Source organism: Pongo abelii, chromosome 12 (genome assembly GCF_028885655.2).
Source record: "Pongo abelii isolate AG06213 chromosome 12, NHGRI_mPonAbe1-v2.0_pri, whole genome shotgun sequence".
NCBI lineage: Eukaryota > Metazoa > Chordata > Mammalia > Primates > Hominidae > Pongo > Pongo abelii.
This window is the reverse complement of record NC_071997.2, coordinates 100,025,999-100,050,593: the sequence shown is the minus strand read 5'-3', so window position 1 is coordinate 100,050,593 and position 24,595 is coordinate 100,025,999. Positions and strand designations below refer to the sequence as shown.

The 24,595-nt window shown below is 40.0% G+C and overlaps 1 protein-coding gene across 1 annotated transcript in view; it reads left to right on the top strand.

Annotated features, from left to right (window-relative positions):
* TTC27 (tetratricopeptide repeat domain 27) overlaps positions 1 to 24,595 on the top strand; it is a 203,055-nt gene that overhangs the window by 69,731 nt on the left and 108,729 nt on the right. Inside the window, 1 exon segment of the mRNA NM_001133856.1 lies at positions 9,744 to 9,857. Within this exon segment, the coding sequence (NP_001127328.1) occupies positions 9,744 to 9,857 (114 nt within the window).

Here is a 24,595-nt window from a genome sequence, read left to right as displayed (position 1 = left end):
CTACATAATTAATACAATCCTTAAGAAAGTCCCAGAACTTTCAATTTGTTGTTTTTATTGTTTCTGTTGTTTTTTCGTGAAGCTAAAGCTGACTTTGAAATTCATATGGAAATGCAGAGGACTAAGGATATAGCTCAGGCAGTCTTGAAGAACAGAGCTGGAGGGGAGGACTTCTGTTGTCAGATAGCAAGACCTATTTTAAGACAGTGCTCATCAAATTGGGGTCCCTGGACCAGCAGCATCAGCGTCACCTGGGAGCTTGTTAGAAATGGAATTTCTCCGGCTCCACCCTAAACCCTGTTCAGTCAGAACCTTTGAGGTTGGTGCCAAGAACTCTGTGTTTTAACAAGCTCTTGAAGTTATTTTTATGCTCTTTAAAAACACAGAATTAAGACATTTTGACACAAGGAAATATAAATCAACCAGTAGTCTAGAAACAGATCCATACATATACAGTTCATGTGATTTATGGCAAAGGTGGAGTTGTAATACAGTGAGAAACGATAGACTTTTCAATAAATATTACTAGATAATTTATATACCTATAGGAAAAATGGGCATCTTACCCCTATATCATACTGTATATAAAACATAATTCCAGATAGATCAAATATATAAAAGTGAAAAGCAAAACTATAAAGCTCTTAGAGGATGAATGTAGGAGAACATCTTTGAGACCTTAGGACAGTCAAACAGGACAGTAAAGCTCTAATAAAACAAAAAACGGTATGCTGGACCATAGTTAGCACTTCTTTTTATGAAAAGATACCATTGCTGTTGTAAAGCACTTAGACTAGTGCCTGACCAGCACATAGGATGTGTTATATAAGTGTTTATTAAATAAAACTAATAAATAAATAACAAAACAGCAAAAACAGGAAACTTGTATCCAGAATAAAGAAAATTCTGGTTAGAACCACCATTGTAGAGGCTTTTGCAGTTGAGTAGTTACTGCATTTTTCTCAGAACAAGAGGCTAACTCTCTAGTTGTCAGCCTTTTGGTAATCTCTGTTATTTAGGACCAGTTTTAGAGCAAACTGTTCAGAAATTTTCTTAGCATTTCTAAGAAATGAGTATGAATTATTGGAATAAAAATATGAATTATAAGAATTAACAACATGTAGTATTTTATATCTTCATAAAAATGTGTCCTTTGGGAGAAATAAATAATTAAAATTAAATTGTTTACTATAATAAACTATACAGAAACATATCAGAGCCTTCTCATGTGCTAAAATAACCCAGCTTTTGGGAAAAAAATTCTGAAATTTGGGAGCATTGTATATATGCATACTGGATGCTTCATACAAAATATTATTAGTAGCCAGGCCTAGTGGCTCATGCCTGTAATCCTGGCACGTTGGGAGGCCAAGACAGGAGGATCACTTGAGGCCAGGAGTTTGAGACCAACCTGGGTAACATTGTAAGATTCATCTCTATTAAAAAAAATAAGAACTTATTAGTGACTTAAAAAAAGTAATGAAATATTACTTTGGGTATAATTATATTTCTGTCTTTATATGTTCTGTTTATGTTTTTGCAATACAAAATTTGAATGTAAGATTGCTATTTTTTTTTTTTTTTTTTTTTTTTTTTTACAAGGTCTTGCTCTGTTGCCCAAGCTGAAGTGCACTGGTATGAACACAGCTCACTGCAGCCTGGACCTCCCAGGCTCAAGTGATCTTCCTGCCTCAGCCTGTCACGTAGCTGGTACCAGAGGTGTGCACTGCCACACCAGGTTTATTTTTTTTATTTTTTATTTTTTCTAGAGACAGGGTCTTGCTGTGTTGCTTAGGCTGATCTCAAACTCCTGGGCTCAAGCAATCCTCCTGTCTTGGCCTCCCAAAGTGCTGGGATTACAGGCGTGAGCCACTACGCCCAGCCTGCTCTGTCTTTTTAAGGATTTTAACAGTAGTGGTTTTGTAAAATACATATTTTTTTATATACATAACACAAAATGTACCGTCTTAACCATTTTTAAGGGTACAGTTCAGTGGCATTAAGTACATTCACAGTGTTGTGCAACCATCAGTATTATCAATATGCAGAACTTTTTCAGCTTTCCAAACTCTGTATCCATTAAACAATAACTCCCTTTCTCCCCTCCCTTTAGCCCTTGCAACTACCATTCTACTTTCTAGCCCTATGAGTTTGACTACTCTAGGTACCTTGTTTAAGGGGAATCATAAAATATTTGTTCTTTTGTAGGCCAAGCGTGGTGGCTTATGCCTGTAATCTCAACACTTTGGGAGGCCAAGGCGGGTGGATCACCTGAGGTCAGGAGTTCAAAACCAGCCTGGCCAACATGGTGAAATGCCATCTCTACTAAAAATATAAAAAATTAGGCCAGGCGCGGTGGCTCACGCCTGTAATCTCAGCTATTTGGGAGGCCGAGGCGGGCAGATCACGAGGTCAGGAGTTCAAGACCAGCCTGGCCAATATGGTGAAACCCCGTCTCTACTAAAAATACAAAAAGTAGCCGTGCATGGTGGTGCGCGCCTGTAGTCCCAGCTACTCAGGAGGCTGAGGCAGAAGAATCACTTAAACCCTGGAGGCGGAGGTTGCAGTGAGCCGAGATCGCGCCACCACACTCTAGCCTGGGTGACAGAGCAAGGCTCTATCTCAAAAAAAAAAAAAAAAAATAGCTGGATGTGGTGGCGGGTACCTGTAGTCCCAGCTACTTGGTAGGCTGAGGCAGGACCATCGCTTGAACCCTTGAACCCAGGAGGTGGAGGTTGCAGTGAACTGAGATGGCGCCATTGCACTCTAGCCTGGGCAACAAGAGCAAAACTCCATCTCAAAAACTAAACTAAACTAAACTAAACTAAACTAAACTATAAACTAAACTAAACTAAACTAAACTTAAATAAAATAAAATAAAATAAAATAATAAAAAAATACAAAAATAAAATAAGCCAGTCGTGGTGGCATACAGCTGTGATCCCAGCTACTTGGGAGACTGAGGCAGGAGCATTGCTTGAACCTGGGAGGCAGAGGTTGCAGTGAGCCAAGATTGCACTACTGCACTCCAGCCTGGGTGACAGAGCGAGACTCTACCTCAAAAAAAAAAAATTGTTCTTTTGTGACTGACTTCACTCAGCATGGTGTCCTCAAAGTTCATCTGTGTTGTGTATATCAGAATGCTATTCCTTTTTAAAGCAGATTGATACTCTGTTGTTTCTATACCACATTTTTGTTTATTTTATTTTATTTAGTTTTTTATTTTCTGAGACAGAGTCTCGCTCTGTCGCCCAGACTGGAGTGCAGTGGTGCGATCTCGGCTCACTGCAACCTCCGCCTCCTGGGTTCAAGCAATTCTCCTGCCTCAGCCTCCCGAGTAGCTGGGATTCCAGGCGCCCACCATCACGCCCAGCTAATTTTTTTGTGTGTTTTTAGTAGAGACTGGGTTTTACCATGTTGCCCAGGCTGGTTTCAAACTACTGACCTTAAGTGTTCCACCTGCCTCGGCCTCCGAAAGTACTAGGATTACAGGCGTGAGCCACCACGCCCAGCCTATACCACATTTTATGATCCATTCCTTCACAAACATTTGAGTTGTTTTTGCCTTTTGGCTATGTGTATAATGCTGCCATGAATATTGGTATGCAAATATCTGACTTCAGTTCTTTCAGGCATGACCCAGAAATGGAATTGCTAAATCATGTGGAATACTATATTTAATTTGGAGATAATTTTTTCAAATGCCTAGATTTACTTTTTTCATACAAAGATAGCATAAAGTATCTTCTACAGAATATAGAGCAGTCACTAAAAGTTTTACAGTTCCTGTTATTCGTTGATGTATTTTGTTTTCCACTCAGAGGATTAGTGAGCATCCGACGGGTGTGGTGGCTTACACCTGTAATCCTAGCACTTGGAGAGGCCAAGGTGGGCTCATTGCTTGAGCCCAGGAGTTCGAGACCAGCCTGGGTGAAACCCTGTCTCTACAGAAAATTAAAATAATTAGCCAGGTGTGGTGGCAAGTGCATGTAGCCCCAGTTACCCAGGAGGCTGAGGCAGGAGAATCACTTGAGCCGGGGAGGCGGAGGTTGCAGTAAGCCGAGACTGCACCACTGCACTCTAGCTTGGGCAATAGAGTGAGACCCTGTCTCAAAAACAAACAAACAAACAAACAAAAAGAAATAGTGGGTAGCTAGAATTCTATGGTAATAGCAAATTATATCAGCTTATATTTAGGTCCATGTATTCAGTTACTCATTGCCTCTTATTATCAAGGCTGAAACTCTGTGCTTATTTAATCTCTCAGTATGTAAGACACCATTCCAAATCTGATGAGTCACAATTTGGTGTTTTCAACATCTTCTTTTATCTTTACCAATTTTTGGCATCTGAGCAGTTTAGCTGTTTTCAAGTACTTCTTTCTTACACTTTTACTGAACACTAAAGAAATGTGTTTATAAGATATTTCAGTAAATGTGAAGTTTGTAATAATTGCATTTAGCTTAATGTTAAAATAGAAAATAACCAAAATTCAACAAAGATGAACTTATTTTCCCTTCATTACTACAGAATTTTGGAGGTGGTTGGTCAACTTTTAGTCTACATTTTTATCTTTATGGATAAGACATCTTTAGTCCCACAGAGCTTAACCTGCTTATTCAAGGGCACATAGATAATGGCTGGAATGGTAGAGGAATTCAAGCTAGTTTAGGAAAGAATTAATTTTTTTTTTGTTTTGGAGATAGTCTCACTCCGTCACTCAGGCTGGAGTGCAGTGGAATGATGTTGGCACACTGCTACCTCTGCCTCCTGGGTTCAAACGATTCTCATGCCTCAGCCTCCTGAGTAGCTGGAATTGTAGGTGTGCACTACCAAGCCCAGCTAATTTTTGTTATTTTTAATAGAGACGGGGTTTCACTATGTTGGCCAGGCTGGTCTTGAATTCCTGACCTCAAGTGATCCGCCTGCCTCAGCCCCAAAAGTGGCCACTGTGCCTGGCCAGTAATAATTAATCTTAATTTGTAGATTTTTACAAAGCATGATAGCACATTATGTTGGTACCTTATTATATTATTACTTGTCATGAAGCAAATGGAATATTATGATTATTATTTTTGATACAGGGTCTCACTCTGTTCAGCCCAGACTGGAGTGCAGTAGTGTGATCATGGCTCACTGCAGCCTTGACCGGACTCAAATGATCCTTCCACTTCAGCCTCCTGAGTAGTTGGAACTACCTGCACATGCCACCACACCCAGCAAATTTGATAAATTTTTTTGTAGAGACAGGGGCTTGCTATGCTGCCCAGACTGATTTCAAACTCCTGGTCTCAAGTGATTCTCCCACTTCAGCCTCCCGAAGTGCTGGGATTGTAGTTGAGCTGTCTCACCCAGCCATAAAGTTATTATTATTTTTTTTAGCATTTGGAACGTGTTGTCTTTTTTTTTTTTTTTTTTTGAGACAGTCTCGCTCTGTCATGCAGCCTGGAGTGCAGTGGCCGATCTCAGTTCACTGCAAGCTCCGCCTCCCAGGTTCACACCATTCTCCTGCCTCAGCCTCCCGAGTAGCTGGGACTACAGGTGCCTGCCACCAAGCCCGGCTAATTTTTTTGTATTTTTAGTAGAGACGGGGTTTCACCATGTTAGTCAGGATGGTCTCGATCTCCTGACCTCGTGATCCGCCTGTCTCGGCCTCCCCAAGTGCTGGGGTTACAGGCGTGAGCCACTGTGCCCAGCCAAGGAATGTGTTGTCTTAAAGAAAAAATATTTTAAGTAGTGTTTAAGTTTCTGAGCTGCCTTACAAAAGCCTATATAAACCCCAGATTGCCTAGGTCACAGTAATAAAAGTATTATGTCATGATACCTAGTTATTATTTACAATATTGTGTCCTTGGGAGCATATGTTCCCAATTCTATCTAGGGAATGCCCAAGAAAAGAATCTATTAGGTGGATTTTCACGAGCACCAGTCACTGTTGGTTTTCATTTCTGTTTCAGAAGAACCACCTTTGTATGCCCTTGTCCCTTTGTAAAAGAAGACAGAAGAAATGTCTCTTTCTTTGTCCCTCTTTTTATCCCTTTCTTGCAGTGTACCAGACAGTATGTAAGGCACTAGGAATCAAATAGCTGGGACTTCTGCCCTGGAGGAACCAAACTAGATGCAGTTATAAAGAATCACTGGATAGAGATGGAGTCACTTAGATGAGGTGGTTGAGAAGGCTCCCTCACAAAGTGGCATTAAGGCCAAGACCTAAATGAGACAGAGCCAGCCTTGTAGGCATTGGGGTGATCACTTCTCAAGTTCTAAATGGAATGGAATTAAGAGCAGTAACCCCCTACTGGGGGGCGTGGTGAAGACTCTGAATTAACTCTATCCAGATGTTTGTGTAGATTATGGCTTGAGCTCTCACCAGCTGGTGTTGGTCTGCTGCTTAGGTAGGTTGGATTGGTGTTCTCTCCATTGCATTTGGTTGCTGAAATTTTTTTTAAATGCCATTTTCTAATAAGTCAATAGAGCTTCATAAATCAACATATTTCCTGTTTAGTTTTCTTCTTACTTACCCAGTGTCCCATGTTATGATCAATTCTTACCTCATGGGCAGCAGTGTTTTATAAAATATATTGAATATAGCCTATGTGCAATCGCTTCCTTTCAGAAAGACTTTCTCAAGTCTTTATATCTCCCAGCCAAATAAACATCATTACATTCTTCAGTGATGCTATTATCCAGTTAGTTCCTTCTTTAAAGCTTTTCAAATGTCTGTCAGATTGTATCTTATTTTCAGTGTTCAGTGAGAATGTTTTGGTTGACCTTCAAATAAAAATCTTAGGCAAGCCTCTTGTTCTCATACCAGTGTAGAAAACAGTGTGTCTTTGTTATCTAAGGAAGATATTTCATCCCTTTGCTGTGCAAGCGTTTGGGACAACCTTTTTAAAGGTGGGTTTTAACTCTGACAAGCCCATGGGCTGAGATGGTCTGTGCACTGCACCATTGTTGCTGGCGGAATGATCAGTGTGGTTGGAAGGTGAGCACCGTTGCCCATGCCCACTCCGGAGAGGGATTTTCTGTTAAGGGTGAGTGTAAACGCTGGAGGAGGAGAGCTCCTGGAGGGGCCAGATGTGCTTTTCAGTGGGAACTCTCATAGGCTCCATTAAGCTTCACTTATTCTTACTTACTTAATGCTCCCAACTCTGTGAGAGATGGGAATGCTACTCCAATTTTAGAGAGGAGGAAAGCGAGACACCCAGGGAGGTCAAGTAACTTCCCCAGGTCACTTGGGGCTGGGATGCCTCTCAATCTTTCACTCTGCAGACTTTTCCCACTGTTTTACAGAGCCTTTTCCTCAGTACTCTTCCATTTTGTTGTCATGGGATTATAGATGATAATCCCTTTAATAAGATGAAAAGAAAATGAAGACAGTGATGTGACCCATTGTGGGTAGTGGAATCAGTTTTGCAGATTTACCTAATGAGAAAAGTCCTTTCCTTTGAAATTTTTTTTTTTTTTGACATAGTTTTGCTCTTGTTGCCTAGATTGAAGTGCAATGGCGCAACCTCGGCTCACTGCAACCTCCACCTCCCAGGTTCAAGCGATTCTTCTGCCTCAGCCTCCTGAGTAGCTGGTATCACAGGCACCTGCCACCATGCCCGGCTAATTTTTTGTATTTTTATTAAAGACTGGGTTTCATCACGTTGGCCAGGTTGGTCTCTAACTGCTGACCTCAGGTGATCCACCCGCCTCAGCCTCCCAAAGTGCTTGGATTACAAGCATGAGCCATCACGCCCTGCCTGAAAATTCTTGAGATCACATTTTATAATAAAATCTGACAAGTAGTGTTGTACATTTTAAAGAATTAGTTTTTTTAATGTCTTCTCTTTCATATTTTTATGGGGCCATATGCACCTATTTATGTTGGTAAATTCATTCTTTTTGTAAATTTAAGTTAATGGAAGCCAATGAGATAAGGTTATACATTAAATCTTGTAAACTGTATTTCAAGGGGATGAAAATATTTTAATTTGCAAAGTTAATTATAGAAGAATAAGATTAGAATATATATTGTATGGGGGCAGGGATCCTGTCTGTTTTGTTTGCTATTCTGTCCTTAGGGCCTAGTATACACTGCCATGTAGGGAGTAGGTGCTCAAGTGAGTTAATGAACAAATTTCACTAAGGTTCTGTTCTTTTGATTCTTCTCTCTTATTCTCTTAAAGGAGTACTCTTATTCTCTTAAAAGAGTATTCTTTATGTACTCCTCTTCCTTCACCATCTCCAAGTCCTCTTTTTACATCACTCTACTTTCTAATGTTTCTTTGGTAGTATCATCCATGTCCAGGAAGTAGTCATATCTTCATTTAGCTATTTAAATGAGCACAAGTTTATTTAGAGAAAATGTTATAAAATAATATAAAGGTGTTCTGGGACTTAGGATACTAAGTGTTAGTACCAGCTTTTGCTATTAATAGAGGTGTGAGATTGAGCAGGTAATTTAACCTGTCGGTGCTTCATTTTCCTCTTAATTGTAAGGGGGTTGGTCTATATTAGAGGTTAGTTGATCTAGATTAGAGGTTAAAAATTCAAGTGCCTATAGGAGTCAGGCAGGTAATAAAAATGAGTGAAATGAACTGTAAGGAGTCATAGGCGGAAGGACTTCTTGCTAACCTTTAATGAGAGTTTGGAGTTATGAATGAGTTTGATAAAAGACAAATACTTACTTTATCGTAGCCTAATAGTTCTTAAAGTTGGCTATGCTTGAGAATTACCTGGGGGGTAGTTTAAAAAACACTGATGCCAGCCTGGGCAACATAGGGAGATCCTGTCTCTACAAAAAATAAAATAAAATAAATTAGCTGGGCATGGTGGTACAGGCCTGCCATCCAAGCTACTCAGGTAGCTGAGGTGGGAAGATTGCGTGAGCTCAGGAAGCTGAAGCTGTAGCTTGCCGTGATCATGCCACTGCACTCCAGCCTCAGTGACAGAGTGAGATCCTGTCTCAACAAAAAACAAAAAACAAAAAACAGTTACCAAAACTGACACCCACATCCTGCTCTCAGAGATCTGATATACTTTTAGAATACCAAGCTTCCCAGGTACTTCTAATGAGTAGCTAGATTTTCAGTGATTAATTGTACTCTAAGATGTTTTCCAAACCTGACTTTTTGAAACAAGAGAAGGACCAAGGGTGGCATCAACTTTCAGATAAATAAACAGGTCTTTCTCCTTTATTTGTAGTAATCTTTACTGAAAGTAATTGTTGTGAATGATCACCCAGAGACAATATCAGATTCCAAGTTGTCATCAAAGAGAATTTAAATTGTGCTCATTATACCAAGGAGTCAGTGTTTATCATAGTACATTTTGTCCCTGTTTTCACTTATCCAGTACTTTCACTTTGTTTCCCACTACATTTGTGATCATATTGGATGATTTCTACTATATTCTCTGAGTAATGGTGGTCACAGCTTTCTCTGGGGTTAGGTTTCAGTGTGTGCATATTCAGTTTTGATATAGGCCAGTCTTTGTTAAATGCCCCTTCTAGGAATGCATTTTCATTAAAATTGGAGACTCCCTACCCTATCAAATTCCAGAAAGCATTCTCATATTTTTAGAATGATTTCTGTAATACAAATTGAGAAAAAGAGAACTTTTTGTTAACTGGGAAGATTTTCAAATCTGTGTTTAACTATACCCTGATATTTTGGAAGAATTAATTTTGTCTTATTCAGAATGAGATCACCTAGCTTATCTCTTTTCTATGTTTTTTTTCCTCCCGCTTCTGTCAGTGTTTGCTTTCACAACCAAAGTTCTGGGCCATTCAGACATCAGCCTTGATCCTCCGGACAAAACTTGAGAAAGGAAGTACACGCCGAGTGGAACGGGCAATGAGGCAGACACAGGTAAGAATTAATGTGGCAATTTGTGTGCTTCTTCCAACTCTCTATTGCTATCAATAAGCATACATGTTTGCTATGAATGAAAGAATGAAATGGCTTACATTTCACTCAAATAATTTGTTACTGTTTAGAGAATAAGTTCTATAATTTAACTTCTTGGTTCCAAAGCCCAGCTCTGTGACTTAGCAGCTCTGTGAACTCGGTATTTAACCTCTCCAAACCTCATTTTCATCATCTGTAAAAGAGGTTAATAATAATAACAGCACTTAGGCTGGGCGTGGTGGCTCACGCCTGTAATCCCACCACTTTGGGAGGCCAAGGCAGGTGGATCATGAGGTGAGGAGTTCGAGACCAGCCTGGCCAACATGGTGAAACCCCGTCTCTACTAAAAATACAAAAATTAGCCAGGTGTGGTGGTGGGTGCCTGTAATCCCAGCCACTCGGGAGGCTGAGGCAGGAGAATCGCTTGAACCCTGGAGGCAGAGGTTGCAGTGAGCTGAGATCGTGCCATTGCACTCCGGCCTGGGCGACAAGAGCAAGACTCCGTCTCAAATAATAATAATAATAATAATAATAATAGCACTTACAGGTTTATAGTGAGCATTAAAAGACAATATAAGAATTAATAAATAAAGATATGCAGCCCCATAGGTATGGGTTGTATAAAGAAATAAAATTCATCCTGATGCAAAATATGTTCACTAATGAACTAACCACATGTAAGATTAATCCATATTCAGGTACCGTTCTTCATTTAATGCTAATGTTTATTCCTATCCAGTGAGTCAATAGCATTTAGTCTCTTTTACACATTTTCTCATAAACTATCCATGATGCAAATTTATTACCAAGAAAAATGGAAAATCTTACGATAGATGTAGGATTTCGTAACGTCAATGTCTTAGTCTGTTTGTGCTGCTACAACAATATACCTGAGACTAGGTAATTTATAAAGTACTGAAATTCATGTTCTCACAGTTCTAAAGGCTGGAAAGTCTAAGATCAAGGTGCTGGCAGATTCGGTGTCTGGTAAAGCTCATTGCTCATGGATGGCACTGTCTGGGTGTTCTCATATGACAGAAGAGTGGAAGAGAGTGAACCCATCCTTTTACACCATTTTATAAGGGCCATAGTCCTGCTTATGAGGGCTCTGCCCTCAGGACTTAATAATTTCCTAAACATCCTACTGCCCAATACTTTCATATTGGCCATTAAGTTTCAACATATATATTTTGGAGGACACATTCGGACTATAGTAATTAATGAAAGTGATTTTTTTGTTACTTTTTTTTTGACACAGGGTCTTACTCTGTTGCCCAGGTTGGAGTGCAGTGGCACAATCTGGGCTCGCTGCAACCTCTGCCTCTGGGGTTCAAGCAATTCTTATGCCTCAGCCTTCTGAGTAGCTGGGATTACAGGCGTACACCACTATGCCTGGCTAATTTTTGTATTTTTAGTAGAGATGGAGGTTTCACCATGTTGGTCAGGCTGGTCTTGAACTCCTGGCCTCCAGTAATCTGCCGCCTCTGCCTCCCAAAGTGCTAGGATTACAGGCGTGAGCCGCTGTGCCCGGCCAAAAATTTATTTTTATTTTATAAAAATTTCAAACCTACGTAAAAGTCATAAGAACAGTACGAAGAATTCCCATATACCCTTCACCGTGAGATTCCGTTTAGGCTTTATCAACTTGTCCTCATAACGTCCTTTGTAGCACAGGGATCCAAGCCTGGCATTTCATTGTCATGTCCTCTTAGGCTCCTTTATTCCAGAACAATTCCTAGTCCTTTTTTGACCTTGATGGGTTTGATGCTTTTGAAGATTATGGGCTAGTTATTTTGGAGACTGCCCTTCAGTTCGAGTTTGTCTGATGCTTCCTCATGATTTGATTCAGGTCACAGAATTTTGGCTGTCATATTATAGAAATGATGTAGTACTCTTCTCCCCTCAGGAGGCACATGATGTTCACTTATCCTGTCACTGGGGATGTTATTTGATCATTCAGTAAGCTTGTGTTTGTGAGATTTCTCCCCAAGTAAAGTTACTCTTTTCCCATTGTAATTAATAAACATTTTCAGGAAGTGGTATAGTTTGAGCATTTGTCCCCTCCATGTCTATTGTTGAAATGTGATTCCCATTGTTGGAGATGAGGACTGGTGAAGGGTGTTGGGGTCACGGGAGAGACCCCTCATGAATGTCCTAGTGCCCTCCCCACAGTAATAAGTGTCTTCTCCCTCTGTTAGTTCATGTGAGAGCTTGTTTGAGAGAGCCTGGCATCTCTTTTGTTTCCTTTCTCGCCATGTGATCCACTTGCTTCCCTTCCCTTCTGCCATGACTATAAGCTTCCTGAGGCTTCATCAGTAGCTGAGGTACCATGCTTGTACAGCCTGCAGAACCATGAGCCAAATAAACATCTTTTCTTTATAAATTACCAAGCCTCAGGTATTCCTTTACAGCAACACAAAACAGATTAACACAGGAAGTTACTTTGAGACCATCTGGTTTGTCATCTAACTTTCATCCATAGGTTTTAGCATTTATTCTTTTGTTTTTACATTTATATTTATTTATTTTTTTTTACTTGCCACTATACTAATGAGGAGGTTTTAGCATTTTAAAAAAATGTATGTATTTATTCATTTATTTCTTCTTAGAGACAGGGTCTTGCTCTGTTGCCGAGGTTGGAGTGCAGTGGTGTGATCATCGCTCTCTTCAGCCTTTGCCTCCTGTGCTCCAGTATTCCTCCTGTCTCAGCCCTCAGCCTTACCACTAGTTAGGGCTACAGGTGCATGCAACTGTGCCTGGATAGTTTTTAAATTTGTCCTACGAGGTCTTACTATGTTGTCCAGGCTGGTCTCGAACTCCTGACTTCCAGCAATCCTCCTGCCTTGGCCTCCCAAAGTGCTGGGATTATAGGTGGGAACCACTGTGCCTAGCCTGGTTTTATTATTTATTGATGTATCTTCTCTGCATAAGTTAGTGTTATGTATTGCCAAGTGGTCATTTTCTAATTCCATGATTATTTAATGATTTTTTAAATTGGTATTCTACTGTAAGGAAGAGCTTTCTCTTCTCATTTATTTTTCCATGTATTTATTTACTTGATTGTGGACTCATGGATTCCTGTTTTATTTTATGGGGTGTAATCTTACATTATCATTACTTATTTACCTTACTCTTTTTTTTCTTTTTTTTTTTTGAGACAGAGTCTCGCTTTGTCACCCAGACTGGAGTGCTGTGACATGATCTCGGCTCACTGCAACCTCTGCTCCCTGGGTTCAAGCGATTCTCCTGCCTTAGCCTCCCGAGTAGCTGGGATTACAGGCGCCAGTCACCATACCCAGCTAATTTTTGTATTTTTAGTAGAGATGGGGTTTCACCATGTTGGCCAGGCTGGTCTCGAACTCCTGACCTCAAGTTATCTGCCCGCCTCGGCCTCCCAAAATGTTGGGATTACAGGCGTGAGCCACCACGCCCGGCGTATCTTATTCTTAATTTATTATTTTGACAAAATTTTAGCCTATTTGAATAAGTATTAAGCATATTATTTGTTGCTGTACTAAAAATAAATCCACAGACAGAATGTTGTGATAAAAACAGAAGTGGGTTTTCTCTGTCAGAGAATGCTAATTTTAGAACCTCAATATCCATTCTCCCTGCTCCCCCGCCTTTTTGTTTTTGAGACAGAGTTTCACTCTTGTCGCCCAGGCTGGAGTGCAGTGGTGCAATCTTGGCTCACTGCAACTTCCGCCTCCCAGGTTCAAGCGATTCTCATGCCTCAGCCTCCTGAGTAGCTGGGATTACAAGCATGCGCCACCATGCCCAGCTAATTTTGTATTTTTAGTAGAGACAGGGTTTCACCATGTTGGCTAGGCTGGTCTTGAACTCCTGACCTCAGGTGATCCACCTGCCTCGACCTCTCTAAGTGTTGGATTACAGGCGTGAGCCACTGCGCCTGGCCCGCTTCTTTATTTTAGTAATAGAACCTCCTGAATTTTATCCAGGCACATGACTTCCTGTCCTCTTTTGCAGGTTGGAGAGGCCAGGTGACTAAGTTGTGAACAGTAGGATGTGGATGAAGTGATATGTACCACTTCTGGGTCATACCCTTAAAAGGGAATGTGTGCTCTCCTGGCACTTTGTCCATTCCCGTTGGTTGGGAAATCAGGAGAACTGGGCCGCCAGCTTAGACCAGAGATGTTTTGAAGGTGGCTGAGCCCTTTTAGCAGTTCTGAGCCATTCATTGTTTTAGTCTATTTTCTGCTGTGATAACAGGGTACCACAGACTGGGTAATTTATAAAGAAAAGAAATTTATTTCTTACAGTTCTGGAGACTTGGGAAGCCCAAGAGCATGGTGTCAGGATGTGGTGAGGGTCATCCCCTGGCAGAAGGGTAGAAGGTAAAAGGAAGTACATGCAAGAGAGCTCCCTTTTATAACAAAGCCACTTCCATGGTAATTAACCCACTCCCATGGTAACAGCATTAATCCATTCATGAGGATAGAGCCCCCACCTCCCACCACTGTTGCATTGGGCACCAAGTTGCCAACACATGAACTTTTAGAGGACACATTCAAACTATAGCACTGTTGAATTTGTAAATGAAAGAGAAACAGAATTCTGTCTTGCTCAAGTCTACTTTTTGATCTTTTTGTTATAGCAGTTTAGTCTATATCCTAATTAATATTCCCTTATTCCAAAGTTAAAAAAAATACTAATGAAGTATATTTTATTAATTTCTAGAACTAAAAATATTTCTGATGGCCACCTCACTAAGTTTAGGGCACTCTTGATGCTTCTTAGAAATACAAATATTATTCCTTACGATTATATATTCCATAGCTCTGTCCACTGAGAGGGTCTAGAAGCGTTTACAGCTCAGTAGCAACAAGCACATCTAGTGCCATATTTTATTTTTTAAGTATCATTCTTCAATAATAGGTAGCAGAGCTCCTTGGATAGATGGCTGGTTTTAGGATTGGGGCAGCTGGGGCAGGGAAAATGATGAGCCTGGAACATCTTGTAGTACCAGGAAGTAAGGTAGTACTTAACAAAAAAAAAAAAAAAAAAAATTGAGGCATGTCAAAAGGACGTAGTAGCTAATCTAAAGGGAACCCAGTGGTCAAAGCTAGAACAATTTGAGTAGCAAATTAAATAGTACAGTTGACCCTTGAACAACACTGCTTTGAACTGTACAGGTTCGCTTATATGTGGGTTTTCTTCTGCCTCTGCCTTCCATGAGACAGCAAGACCAATTCCTCCTTTTGCTCCTCCTCCTCAGCCTACTCAGTGTTAAGACATTAAGGAGGAAGACCTTTATGGTGATCTACTTCCAGTTAATGAATAGTAAATAGATTTTCTCTTTTTTTTCTTAATAGTGTTTTCTTTTCTCTACCTTGTGTTTTTTTGTTTGTTTGTTTGTTTGTTTTTGTTTTTTTTTTTTTTATGAGATGGAGTCTCATTCTGTTGCCCAGGCTGGAGTACAGTGGCACAATCTTGGCTCACTACCTCCTCCGCCTCCTGGGTTCAAGCGATTCTCTTGCCTCAGCCTTCTGAGTAGCTGGGACTACAGGTGTGTGCCACCACAACCAGCTAATTTTTGTATTTTTAGTAGAGACACATTTACCATATTGGTCAGGCTGGTCTTGAACTCCTGACCTCATGATCCGCCTGCCTCAGCCTCCCGAAGTGCTGGGATTACAGGTGTGAGCCACTGTGCCCGGCCTCTTTTTTTATTTTTCTAGCTTACTTTATTGTAAGAATGCAGTATATTAAGCTTGTGCAACCCACCTTACTTTGTTGTTGTTGTTGTTGTGTTTTGTTGTTTTAGGCTTTTAGCAGCCTGAAACCATGTTTTTTTAGTTTCTGTCTCTAATGATAAGTGGAAAAAGGGGATGAGGAAGGGGCTTTCTCCTGGCTTAACCAGAAATAGAAACTAAGAACCCGTGACTCTATCTGCTCCCTTGGATACCTCTGCTGGGTATATAATACATATAACATACAAAATATGTGTTAATTGGCTATTTATGTTATCAGTAATGCTTCTAGTCAACAGTAGACTATTAGTTAAGTTTTTAGGGAGTCAAAAGTCATATGCTTATTTGTGACTGCGTGGTGGGGTTGGCATCCCAAACCCCACGTTGTTCAAGAGTCAACTGTATTTGATTATAACTCAAAGTATAAGATAAATATACATGAGTCCATATTGTTATAAATGAATGATAAACATTGATGAATGATAAATTTTGGATAAATGGAGGAGAGGGGACAAATCTTCCTTACAGTAGAATTCTAAATAATTTATGTAAATATATGCCCCTCCAAGAGGTAGAGATTAATACCCCTTAACTGTGAGCTGGACTTAATGACTCGCTTCTAAAATATAGAGTATGGAAAGGGAAAGATGTCAGTTTTACAGTGGAAAAAACTAGCAAACACTACCGTAACCTTGTGATTATGGTTCATATCACTGGTGATAAAACTGTTGATACAGGTTCAGGCTCCCTTATCTGAAATGCTTGGGACCAGAAATGTTTTGGATTTTGGATTGTTTTCAGACTTTGAAATATTTGCATATACATAATGAGATATTTTGGGGATGGGACCCAAATCTAAACACAAATTCATATTACTAGGGTGCAACACCTGTTGACAAGAAATAGAAAGAAGCAGAAAAAAATGTCAATCCGAGGTGTTGGCTCAGTAGAGCCTACAGTATTTCCCACTTTGCTGTCTCCTTGGGCTGAAATGGCTGGACCTGTCCTCTGCCTTCTCTTCCCTATCACTGGATATGGGCAGCCTCAGGGGCATGACCTCAGGCTAGGTGCTCTGTAGCTGAGGTGATGCTGAAAAAGCTGATAGTCCGAGACAGTCTGTTGTACCCACTCCCACAGCTGGGCCCCACTGTGTAGAGCAAAGAGGGAAGGTGAAGATGTAGTTGATTAGCATCTTCAATTATGGTGGATTATACCGTTGTTTTAAAGTTTATTAAAAATTCAGTTTACACTAAAACTGTAAAATGTTGAAATGGCTAAAATATAGTTTATTTAAGGAAATACACATAATACTTTTTTTACATTATGGAAAAAGTTTAAGTGTCTGTTGTTGTTAAAGCTTCAGCCTTCTTTTTTTGTTTGTTTGTATTTGAGATAGGAGGTCTCGTTCTCTCACCCACTCTGGAGTGTGGTGGCGTGATCTCGGCTCACTGAAACCTCTGTGTCTTGAGTTCAAGTGATTCTCCCATCTCAGCCTCCCGAGTAGCTGGGACTACAGGCATGCACCGCCGGCTTAATTTTTTGTAATTTTAGTAGGGTTGGGGTTTCGCCATGTTCGTCAGGCTAGTTTTGGCCTTCTTAATAGAAATAGTGCTAGACTACATTCACATATTGATGAAGGACATACTGACCTAGAAATAATTTGCCTTTTAGCCATCTCTTTCAGTAACTTTGGCAAATAAAATAACTAGATCAGCATTCATTTTTCTTTTATAGCAGCAAATTAAACTAAAAAAGTAATCTTTTATGTGTTTATAAGTAAGTATATATCTTTTTTTTTTTTTTTCCTCTGAGACGGAGTCTTGCTCTGTCACCCAGGCTAGAGTGCAGTGGCATGATCTCAGCTCGCTGCAACCTCTGCCCTCCTGGGTTCAACCAGTTCTCCTACCTCAGCCTCCCGAGTAGCTTGGGTTACAGGCACATGCCACCATGCCCGGCTAATTTTGGTATTTTTAGTAGAGATGGGTGTTACCATGTTGGCCAGGCTGGTGTTGAACTCCTGACCTCAAGGGATCCGCCCGCCTCAGCATCCCAAAGTGCTGGGATTACAGGCGTGAGCCACCACGCCCAGCCTGTGTATACCTTTTCAATTCTAAACCTGCATTTGTGAAGATTATGTTTTTAGATATCAAATAACAAGAATGTGTTTTGAGTGGGAAACATAGATTTAAAAGAAGGCTGGGAGCAGTTGCTCACATCTGTAATCCTAGCACTTTGGGAGGCCAAGGCAGGTGGATCACTTGAGGTCGGGAGTTTGAAACCAGCCTGGCCAACATGGTGAGACCCCCATCTCTACTAAAAATACAAAACAATTAGCTAGGCATGGTGGTGGGTGCCTGTAATCCCTGCTACTCGAGAGGCTGAGGCAGAAGAATGGCTTGAACCCAGGAGGCAGAGGTTGCAGTGAGCCGAGATTGTGCCACTGCACTCTAGCCTGGGCGACAGACCAAGACTCTGTCTCAAAAAAAAAAAAAAAAAAAGAAGAAGAAGAAGAGAAGAGTCAAATCACTGTGCTCTGGCATTTTACCTTTGCATTGGCCTTACTATATTTGGGGTCCATTCATTTTGCCATTCAAATGCTGCATTATCAAGAGAGTTGCGTAGCCCACTACCTGTAGAACAGAATTAGAGTGTTACTTCTGCCTTTGCAGGGTAGTACTGTAGAAAATTCTCTTTACTTCCCCAACGCAGAAATCTTGGAAATTAGTCAGATCACGTGACAGGATGAATGCACAATTTGTCTAAGTTTCTGTCAATGTTGAGGCATTTAGCTCATAATCTGAACTTCTGCCAATTCCCCTGATTCAGAACTTGATATTACTTTGTTTGTTGAAGTTACTGCATCCCTGAGGAATAAGAGGAAAATGATTTTAAAATTACATGTATATATTAAGACGGTGTTGTGTTTTTTTAATTCTGTTTTAGTTTCTTTGAAAATCTGTTCCCTTCCACAGCAGTGTAAAGTGATAAAATGGTAAACTTAAAACCTGAGCAGAAGGCTGGGCGCGGTGGCTCATGCCTGTAATCACAGCACTTTGGGAGGCTGAGGCGGGTGGATCACCTGAGGTCAGGAGTTCAAGACCAGCCTGGCCAAAATGGTGAAACCTTGTCTCTACTAAAAATACAAAAATTAGCTGGGTATGGTGGCGGGCACCTGTAATCCCAGCTGCTCAGGAAGCTGAGGCAGGATAATCACTTGAACCCATGATGCGCAGGTTGCGGTGAGCCAAGATTGCGCCACTGCACTCCAGCCTGGTGACAGAGTGAGACTCTGTCTCAAAAAGAAAAAAAAAAAAGACTTGAGGAAAAATAAGCTAGAAAGGACCCCCTTAGGAAAAAGTTTAATCTTGTTCTATTATGTGTTGAGGAAATGCAGGTGTGATGAAGTCAGGTAACTTTGCCCCAGTTTGTCTGGCTAGTTAGTGACAGTCTGGACTACACAGACTTACACGGTTGCAGGCAGTTACACTGAAGGCTTCAACGGCAAGTCCTAAGGAATGTCAGATTTGGAAGAGATCTCTAAGTGAGACATGCCAAACTTGAAAAGAAACTGTTTAATCACACCTAAAGGTAAATAAATCATGATTATAAGATCCACAGAAGAAGAAGGAACTCCAAGTTGAGGACAATCTATTAAAAACACCCTGTCTTCTGAAATTATTTCAGGCTGCAATTTTTTATTGCATGTTCAAGGCAGTGGTGATGTTAGTGACAATGAAGAAAATAATGTTTATGGAAACTATTTTAATGGCTATGATTCAGAAGCTGCTTGAAATAAAATAAGATTATATTCTTCAGTAATCATTTATACCCTGCTTTTCTACCAGTGGAATATAAAATAGTTTTCTCTATCGTCATTTCGCCTTTCCTTCCCCATCTGATCTAAATTCTTTTTTTTCTTTTCTTTTTTTTTTTAAATGAGACAGAGTCTCACTTTGTCACCCAGGCTGGAGTGCAATGGCATGATCTCGGGACTGCAATCTCCACCTCCTGGGCTCACCTGATTCTCCTGCCTTAGCCTCCCAACTACAGGTGTGCGCCACCACATCTGTCAATTTTTGTATTTTTTATAGAGACAAGGTTTGACCACATTACCCAGGCTGGTCTTGAACTCCTGGGCTTAAGCTGTTCACCTTCCTTCGCCTCCCACAGTGTTGGGATTACAGGCATGAGACACTGCACCCAGCCTTAAATTCTTATATTCAACATTTTATCAGAAGATCACATCCTTTTCTTTTATATGCTGTGGTTTATGTGCATCTCCCAAAGTTGATGTGTTGGAAACTTAATCCCCAATGCAGAAGTATTGAGAGATGGCACCTTTAAGAGGTGGTTAGGTCATTAATGGATTAATGCCAGTATTTCAGGGGTTAGGTTCCTGATAAAAGAATGAGTTTGGCTTCCTTCCCTCTCTCTCTTGCTCTCACTCTCCCTCTTGTGCCTCTGCCATGGGATGATGCAGCAAGAGATCTTTTCCAGATGCAGGCCCTTCCATCTTAGACTTCCCCATCTCCAGAACTATAAGAAATAAAATCTCTGCTCGTTATAGGTGACCCAATCCTAATATTCTGTTACAGCAACACAAAGGGGCTAAAACATTTTATAATCCAAATGTGAAACAAATTAATGGAAACTACATACATTCAAAGGGACCATCTTATTTATGTCCAAAACAAAACATTTTTTAAAAAAAAATTGTGCAAACCAAATTTGTCATTGTCTTCTTTCATATCAAACTCCTTTCACTTGGTGTTAGATAAACTTAGTTCAGTCTTTGGAGATCAGTGTTAGATTGTTTTATGTTTATTACTGAAATAATCTTGATAATGAATTTTAATTACTTGGTTACCTCTTATACCTGTTAATTTAAGTCGTGAAGTTCTGTCCCTGTCCAAGCCGTTGTGCCTCTGAAGATGTTTGTCCAACAGGAATATTTTTCTTCTTCCTTGGATTTCCGGGAGGACATTGCGTTGAATTGGAAATTTGAGATTATTGCAGTTTTCTGTCCCTGAAGTCTGTTTATACTGCAATTTGACTGTCTTAACTGTGTTAATTAAGTCAGATTTCACAATTTTTACATGACTTTTTTCCTGGAATATTTGTTCTTCTTTTTGACTTTTAACTTAGGCTCAGGGGTACATGTGCAGGTTTGTTAGGTAGGTAAATTGTGTGTCTCAGGGTTTTGGTGTACAGATTATTTCGTCACTCAGGTAATAACCATAGTACCTGATAAGTAATTTTTCAATTCTTAGCTCCTTCCACTCTCCACCCTCAAGTAGGCCTCAATGTCTGTTGTTTCCTTCTTTGTATCCATGTGTATCCAACGTTTAGCTCCCAATTATAAGTGAGAGTATGCACTATTTGGTTTTCTGTCCCTGCATTAGTTTGCTTAAGTTAATGGCCTCTGGCTCCATCTTTGTTGCTGCAAAGAACATAATCTTGTTCTTTTTTAGGGTTGCATAGTATTCCATGGTGTATATGCACCACCTCCACCTTTTTTTTTTTTTGAGATGGAGCCTCGCTCTGTCATCCAGGCTGGAGTGCAGTGGCGCGATCTCGGCTCACTGCAAGCTCCACCTCCCCGGTTCATGCCATTCTCCTGCCTCAGTCTCCCGAGTAGCTGGCACTACAGGCACCTGCCACCATGCCTGGCTAATTTTTTGTATTTTTAGTAGAGGCAGGGTTTCACCATGTTAGCCAGGATGGTCTCGATCTCCCGACCTCGTGATCTGCTTGCCTTGGCCTCTCAAAGTGCTGGGATTACAGGCGTGAGCCACTGCACCTGGCCAGGCCTACCCCATTTTCTTTATTCAGTCTACTGTTGATGGGAATTTAGGTTGAGTCCATGCCTTTGCTATTGTGAATAGTGCTGTAATGAACATACACACACATGTGTCTTTATGGTAGACTGATTTATAATCCTTTGGGTATATAAACAGTAATGAGATTGCTGAGTCTAATGGTAGTTCTGTTTTAAGTTCTTTGAGAAATTGCCAAGCTGCTTTCCACAATGGCTGAACTAATTTACATTCCCATCAACAGTATATAAGTGTTCCCTTTTTTCCACAACCTCTTTAGCATGTTATTTTGTGACTTTTTAATACTCATTCTGACTATTGTGAGATGGTATCTCATGGTAGTTTTGATTTATATTTCTCTAATGATTAGTGATGTTAAGCATTTTTTTATATGCTTGTTGGCTGTGCATATGTCTTCTTTTGAAAAGTGACTGTTCATGTCCTTTGCCCACTTTTTAATGGGATTGTTTTTTGTTTAAGTTCCTTATAGATTATGGATATCAGACCTTTTTCGGATGCATTGGCAAATATTTTCTCTCATTCTGTAGGTTGTCTCTTTACTCTGTTGATTGTTTGTTTTGTTGTGCAAAAGCTCTTTTGTTTAATTTGGTTCCATTTGTCAATTTTTGTTTTTGTTGAAATTGCTTTTGGCATCTTTATCATGGAATCTTTGCCAGTCCCTACATTCAGAATAGTACTTTCTAGGTTATCTTCCAGGGATTTTATAGTTTTTGGTTTTACATTTAAGTCTTTAATCCATCTTGAGTTGATTTTTGCATATGGGGTAAGAAAGGGGTCCAGTTTCAGTCTTCTGCATGTGGTTGGCCAGTTATCCCAGCACCATTTGTTGAATAAGGAGTCCTTTCCCCATTGTTTGTTTTTGTCAACTTTCTCAAAGATCAGATGTTGTAGGTGTGCGGCTTTGTTCCTGGGCTCTCTATTCTGTTCCATTGGTCTGTGTGTCTGTTTTTTGTACCAGTACCATGCTATTTTGGTTTCTGTGGCCTTGTGGTACAGTTTGAAGTATGGTAATGTGATTCCTCCAGCTTTAGAACATCTATTCTTGATACTGTGTAGTTGCATTCATGCTTTGAAGGAGTGGGGATTTTTATCATAGTTAATTATGGAGGGAGGAAGACCCAAAATACCATGTTTGTTACCATTGTAGAGATTATTGCTCCTGTGTGGGCTGAAACATTTCTGTTTAAAGTTGGTAGTCCTTTCTTTATATGGCCCTCATGACCTAGAATCTCATTAATTTCTAGTAATGATTAAGGGCATGTCATAATGAAATCCTTGATTGGAGGAATATTAGTCACAGTAATGTACTGTCAGGATTTGTTACACTGAGGCTTGTACTTGTGTTTGAATAATTTGAAAAAGAGGTCCTTTATGTTTTTTTTTTTAATACTGATGGAATTACCACACTCTGCAGGAATTAGATGTAACACCTGGACCAAGTCCACGGTCAGTAGTCGTGAAGTGTGTTTTGTTTTTTTAAACTATGTCACTGTTCTTAATTGTTTTAATTATATAAATGATACTGCTCATTATAAAAATATAAGCAATATAGAAGTGGAAAGTAAAAAACAACAGCTTTCTTTTCCTCTTGCTTGCCTTCCAGTCTCAACAGTTTGTACCTTCTAAACCTCTTTCTATGCGTAAACATAAATACACTTTGACATAAGGGGGATCATCCAGTCTTCATTGCTTTAAACCTTTTTCCCTCTAAACATAACAGCTTGATCAGCTCTGCATGCCAGTACTTGTGAATCTAGCTCATTCATTCCAGCTGCCATATGTCACTCTTTTAAATAGAAGTGCTACAACTTATTTAACCAATCCTCTATTTTTGAAAGTGTCCTTTAATTAATATTTTATTTTTAAACTGCATATTACAAATTTTAGTACTGCGTATAATAAAAAAATCAGTTCACTCAGGAGGATTTTAAATGAAAGATATAAATTCTTCCCCAATTCTGAGTTCATTTTTAGCTATTTCTTTTTTAGTTGTTATTCTAGTGGTTTCCATTATAACTTTAAATATTTTCATTTCTTTAATACTTCTGTCTCTTGATTTGTCAACTTTTTAGATAGAATCTGTTGATTCCACACTATGACTAAGGAAGAAATCAGCACGCTTTTCATCTCCTCTTCCATTTTTATGTTATTTTTCAATTGTTGGGGATTGTTACTCTATATTCTATTGGGTAATTTTTGTCATGTATGTTTGTTCTATATGTTTTTTTTTTCTTTCAGAGACAGGGTCTTGCTCTGTTTTCCAGGCTGGAGTGCAGTGGTACAAACATGGCTCACTGTGCAGCCTTGACCTCTTGGACTCAAGTGATCCTCCCACCTCAGCCTCCTCAGTAGCTAGGACCATAGACACCCACCACCATGCTAGGCTAATTTTTAAGTTTTTTGTAGAGGCAGAGTCTTGCCATGTTGCCCAAGCTGGCCTCAGACTTCTAGGCTCAAGCAATCCTCCAGACTTAACCTACCAAAGTTTTGGGATTACAAGTGTGAGCCACTACACCTGGCTCAGATTTTTTTTTAATTTTTTTTTTTTGAGACAGAGTCTTACTCTGTCACCCAGGCTGGAGTGCAGTGGCATGATCACAGCTCACTACAATCTTGAACTCTTGGGCTCAAGTGATCCTCCTGTTTCAGCCCCCCACGCCCAACTAATTTGTACTATTTTTTTTGAGACAGGGTCCTACGACATTGCCCAGTCTGATCTCAAACTTCTGACCTCAAGTGATACTCCCACCTCAGCCTCCCAAAGTGCTGGGATTACAGGCGTGAGCCACTGTGTCTGGCCTATATGTTGATTTTTTTAAAACTTCAACCCAATCTTACAGCATTGTAATGATGATGCTGTGAGTGTACTGATTATTGATTATACACCAAATGGTGTGATTGGACCCATGGAGAAGGAAATGCAGTGCTCCGAGTCTAAGTGTTTGCCACTTGAAGGAAGCTGTCACAAGAATCAAGGTCCAGGGGATTCTCCATTGATTTCTTTTTTGCTCTTTGCTGTAGGTCATGGTCAGCTACCACTGCTTCTTTCCTGTTAGTTATTATCTTTCTTGTTTCCTTTTTTGTTTTTTTGTATTGCCTCATTGTGTAACTTTTTCACATGAAGAACAAATGTAGTTAAATTTGTGTCTTT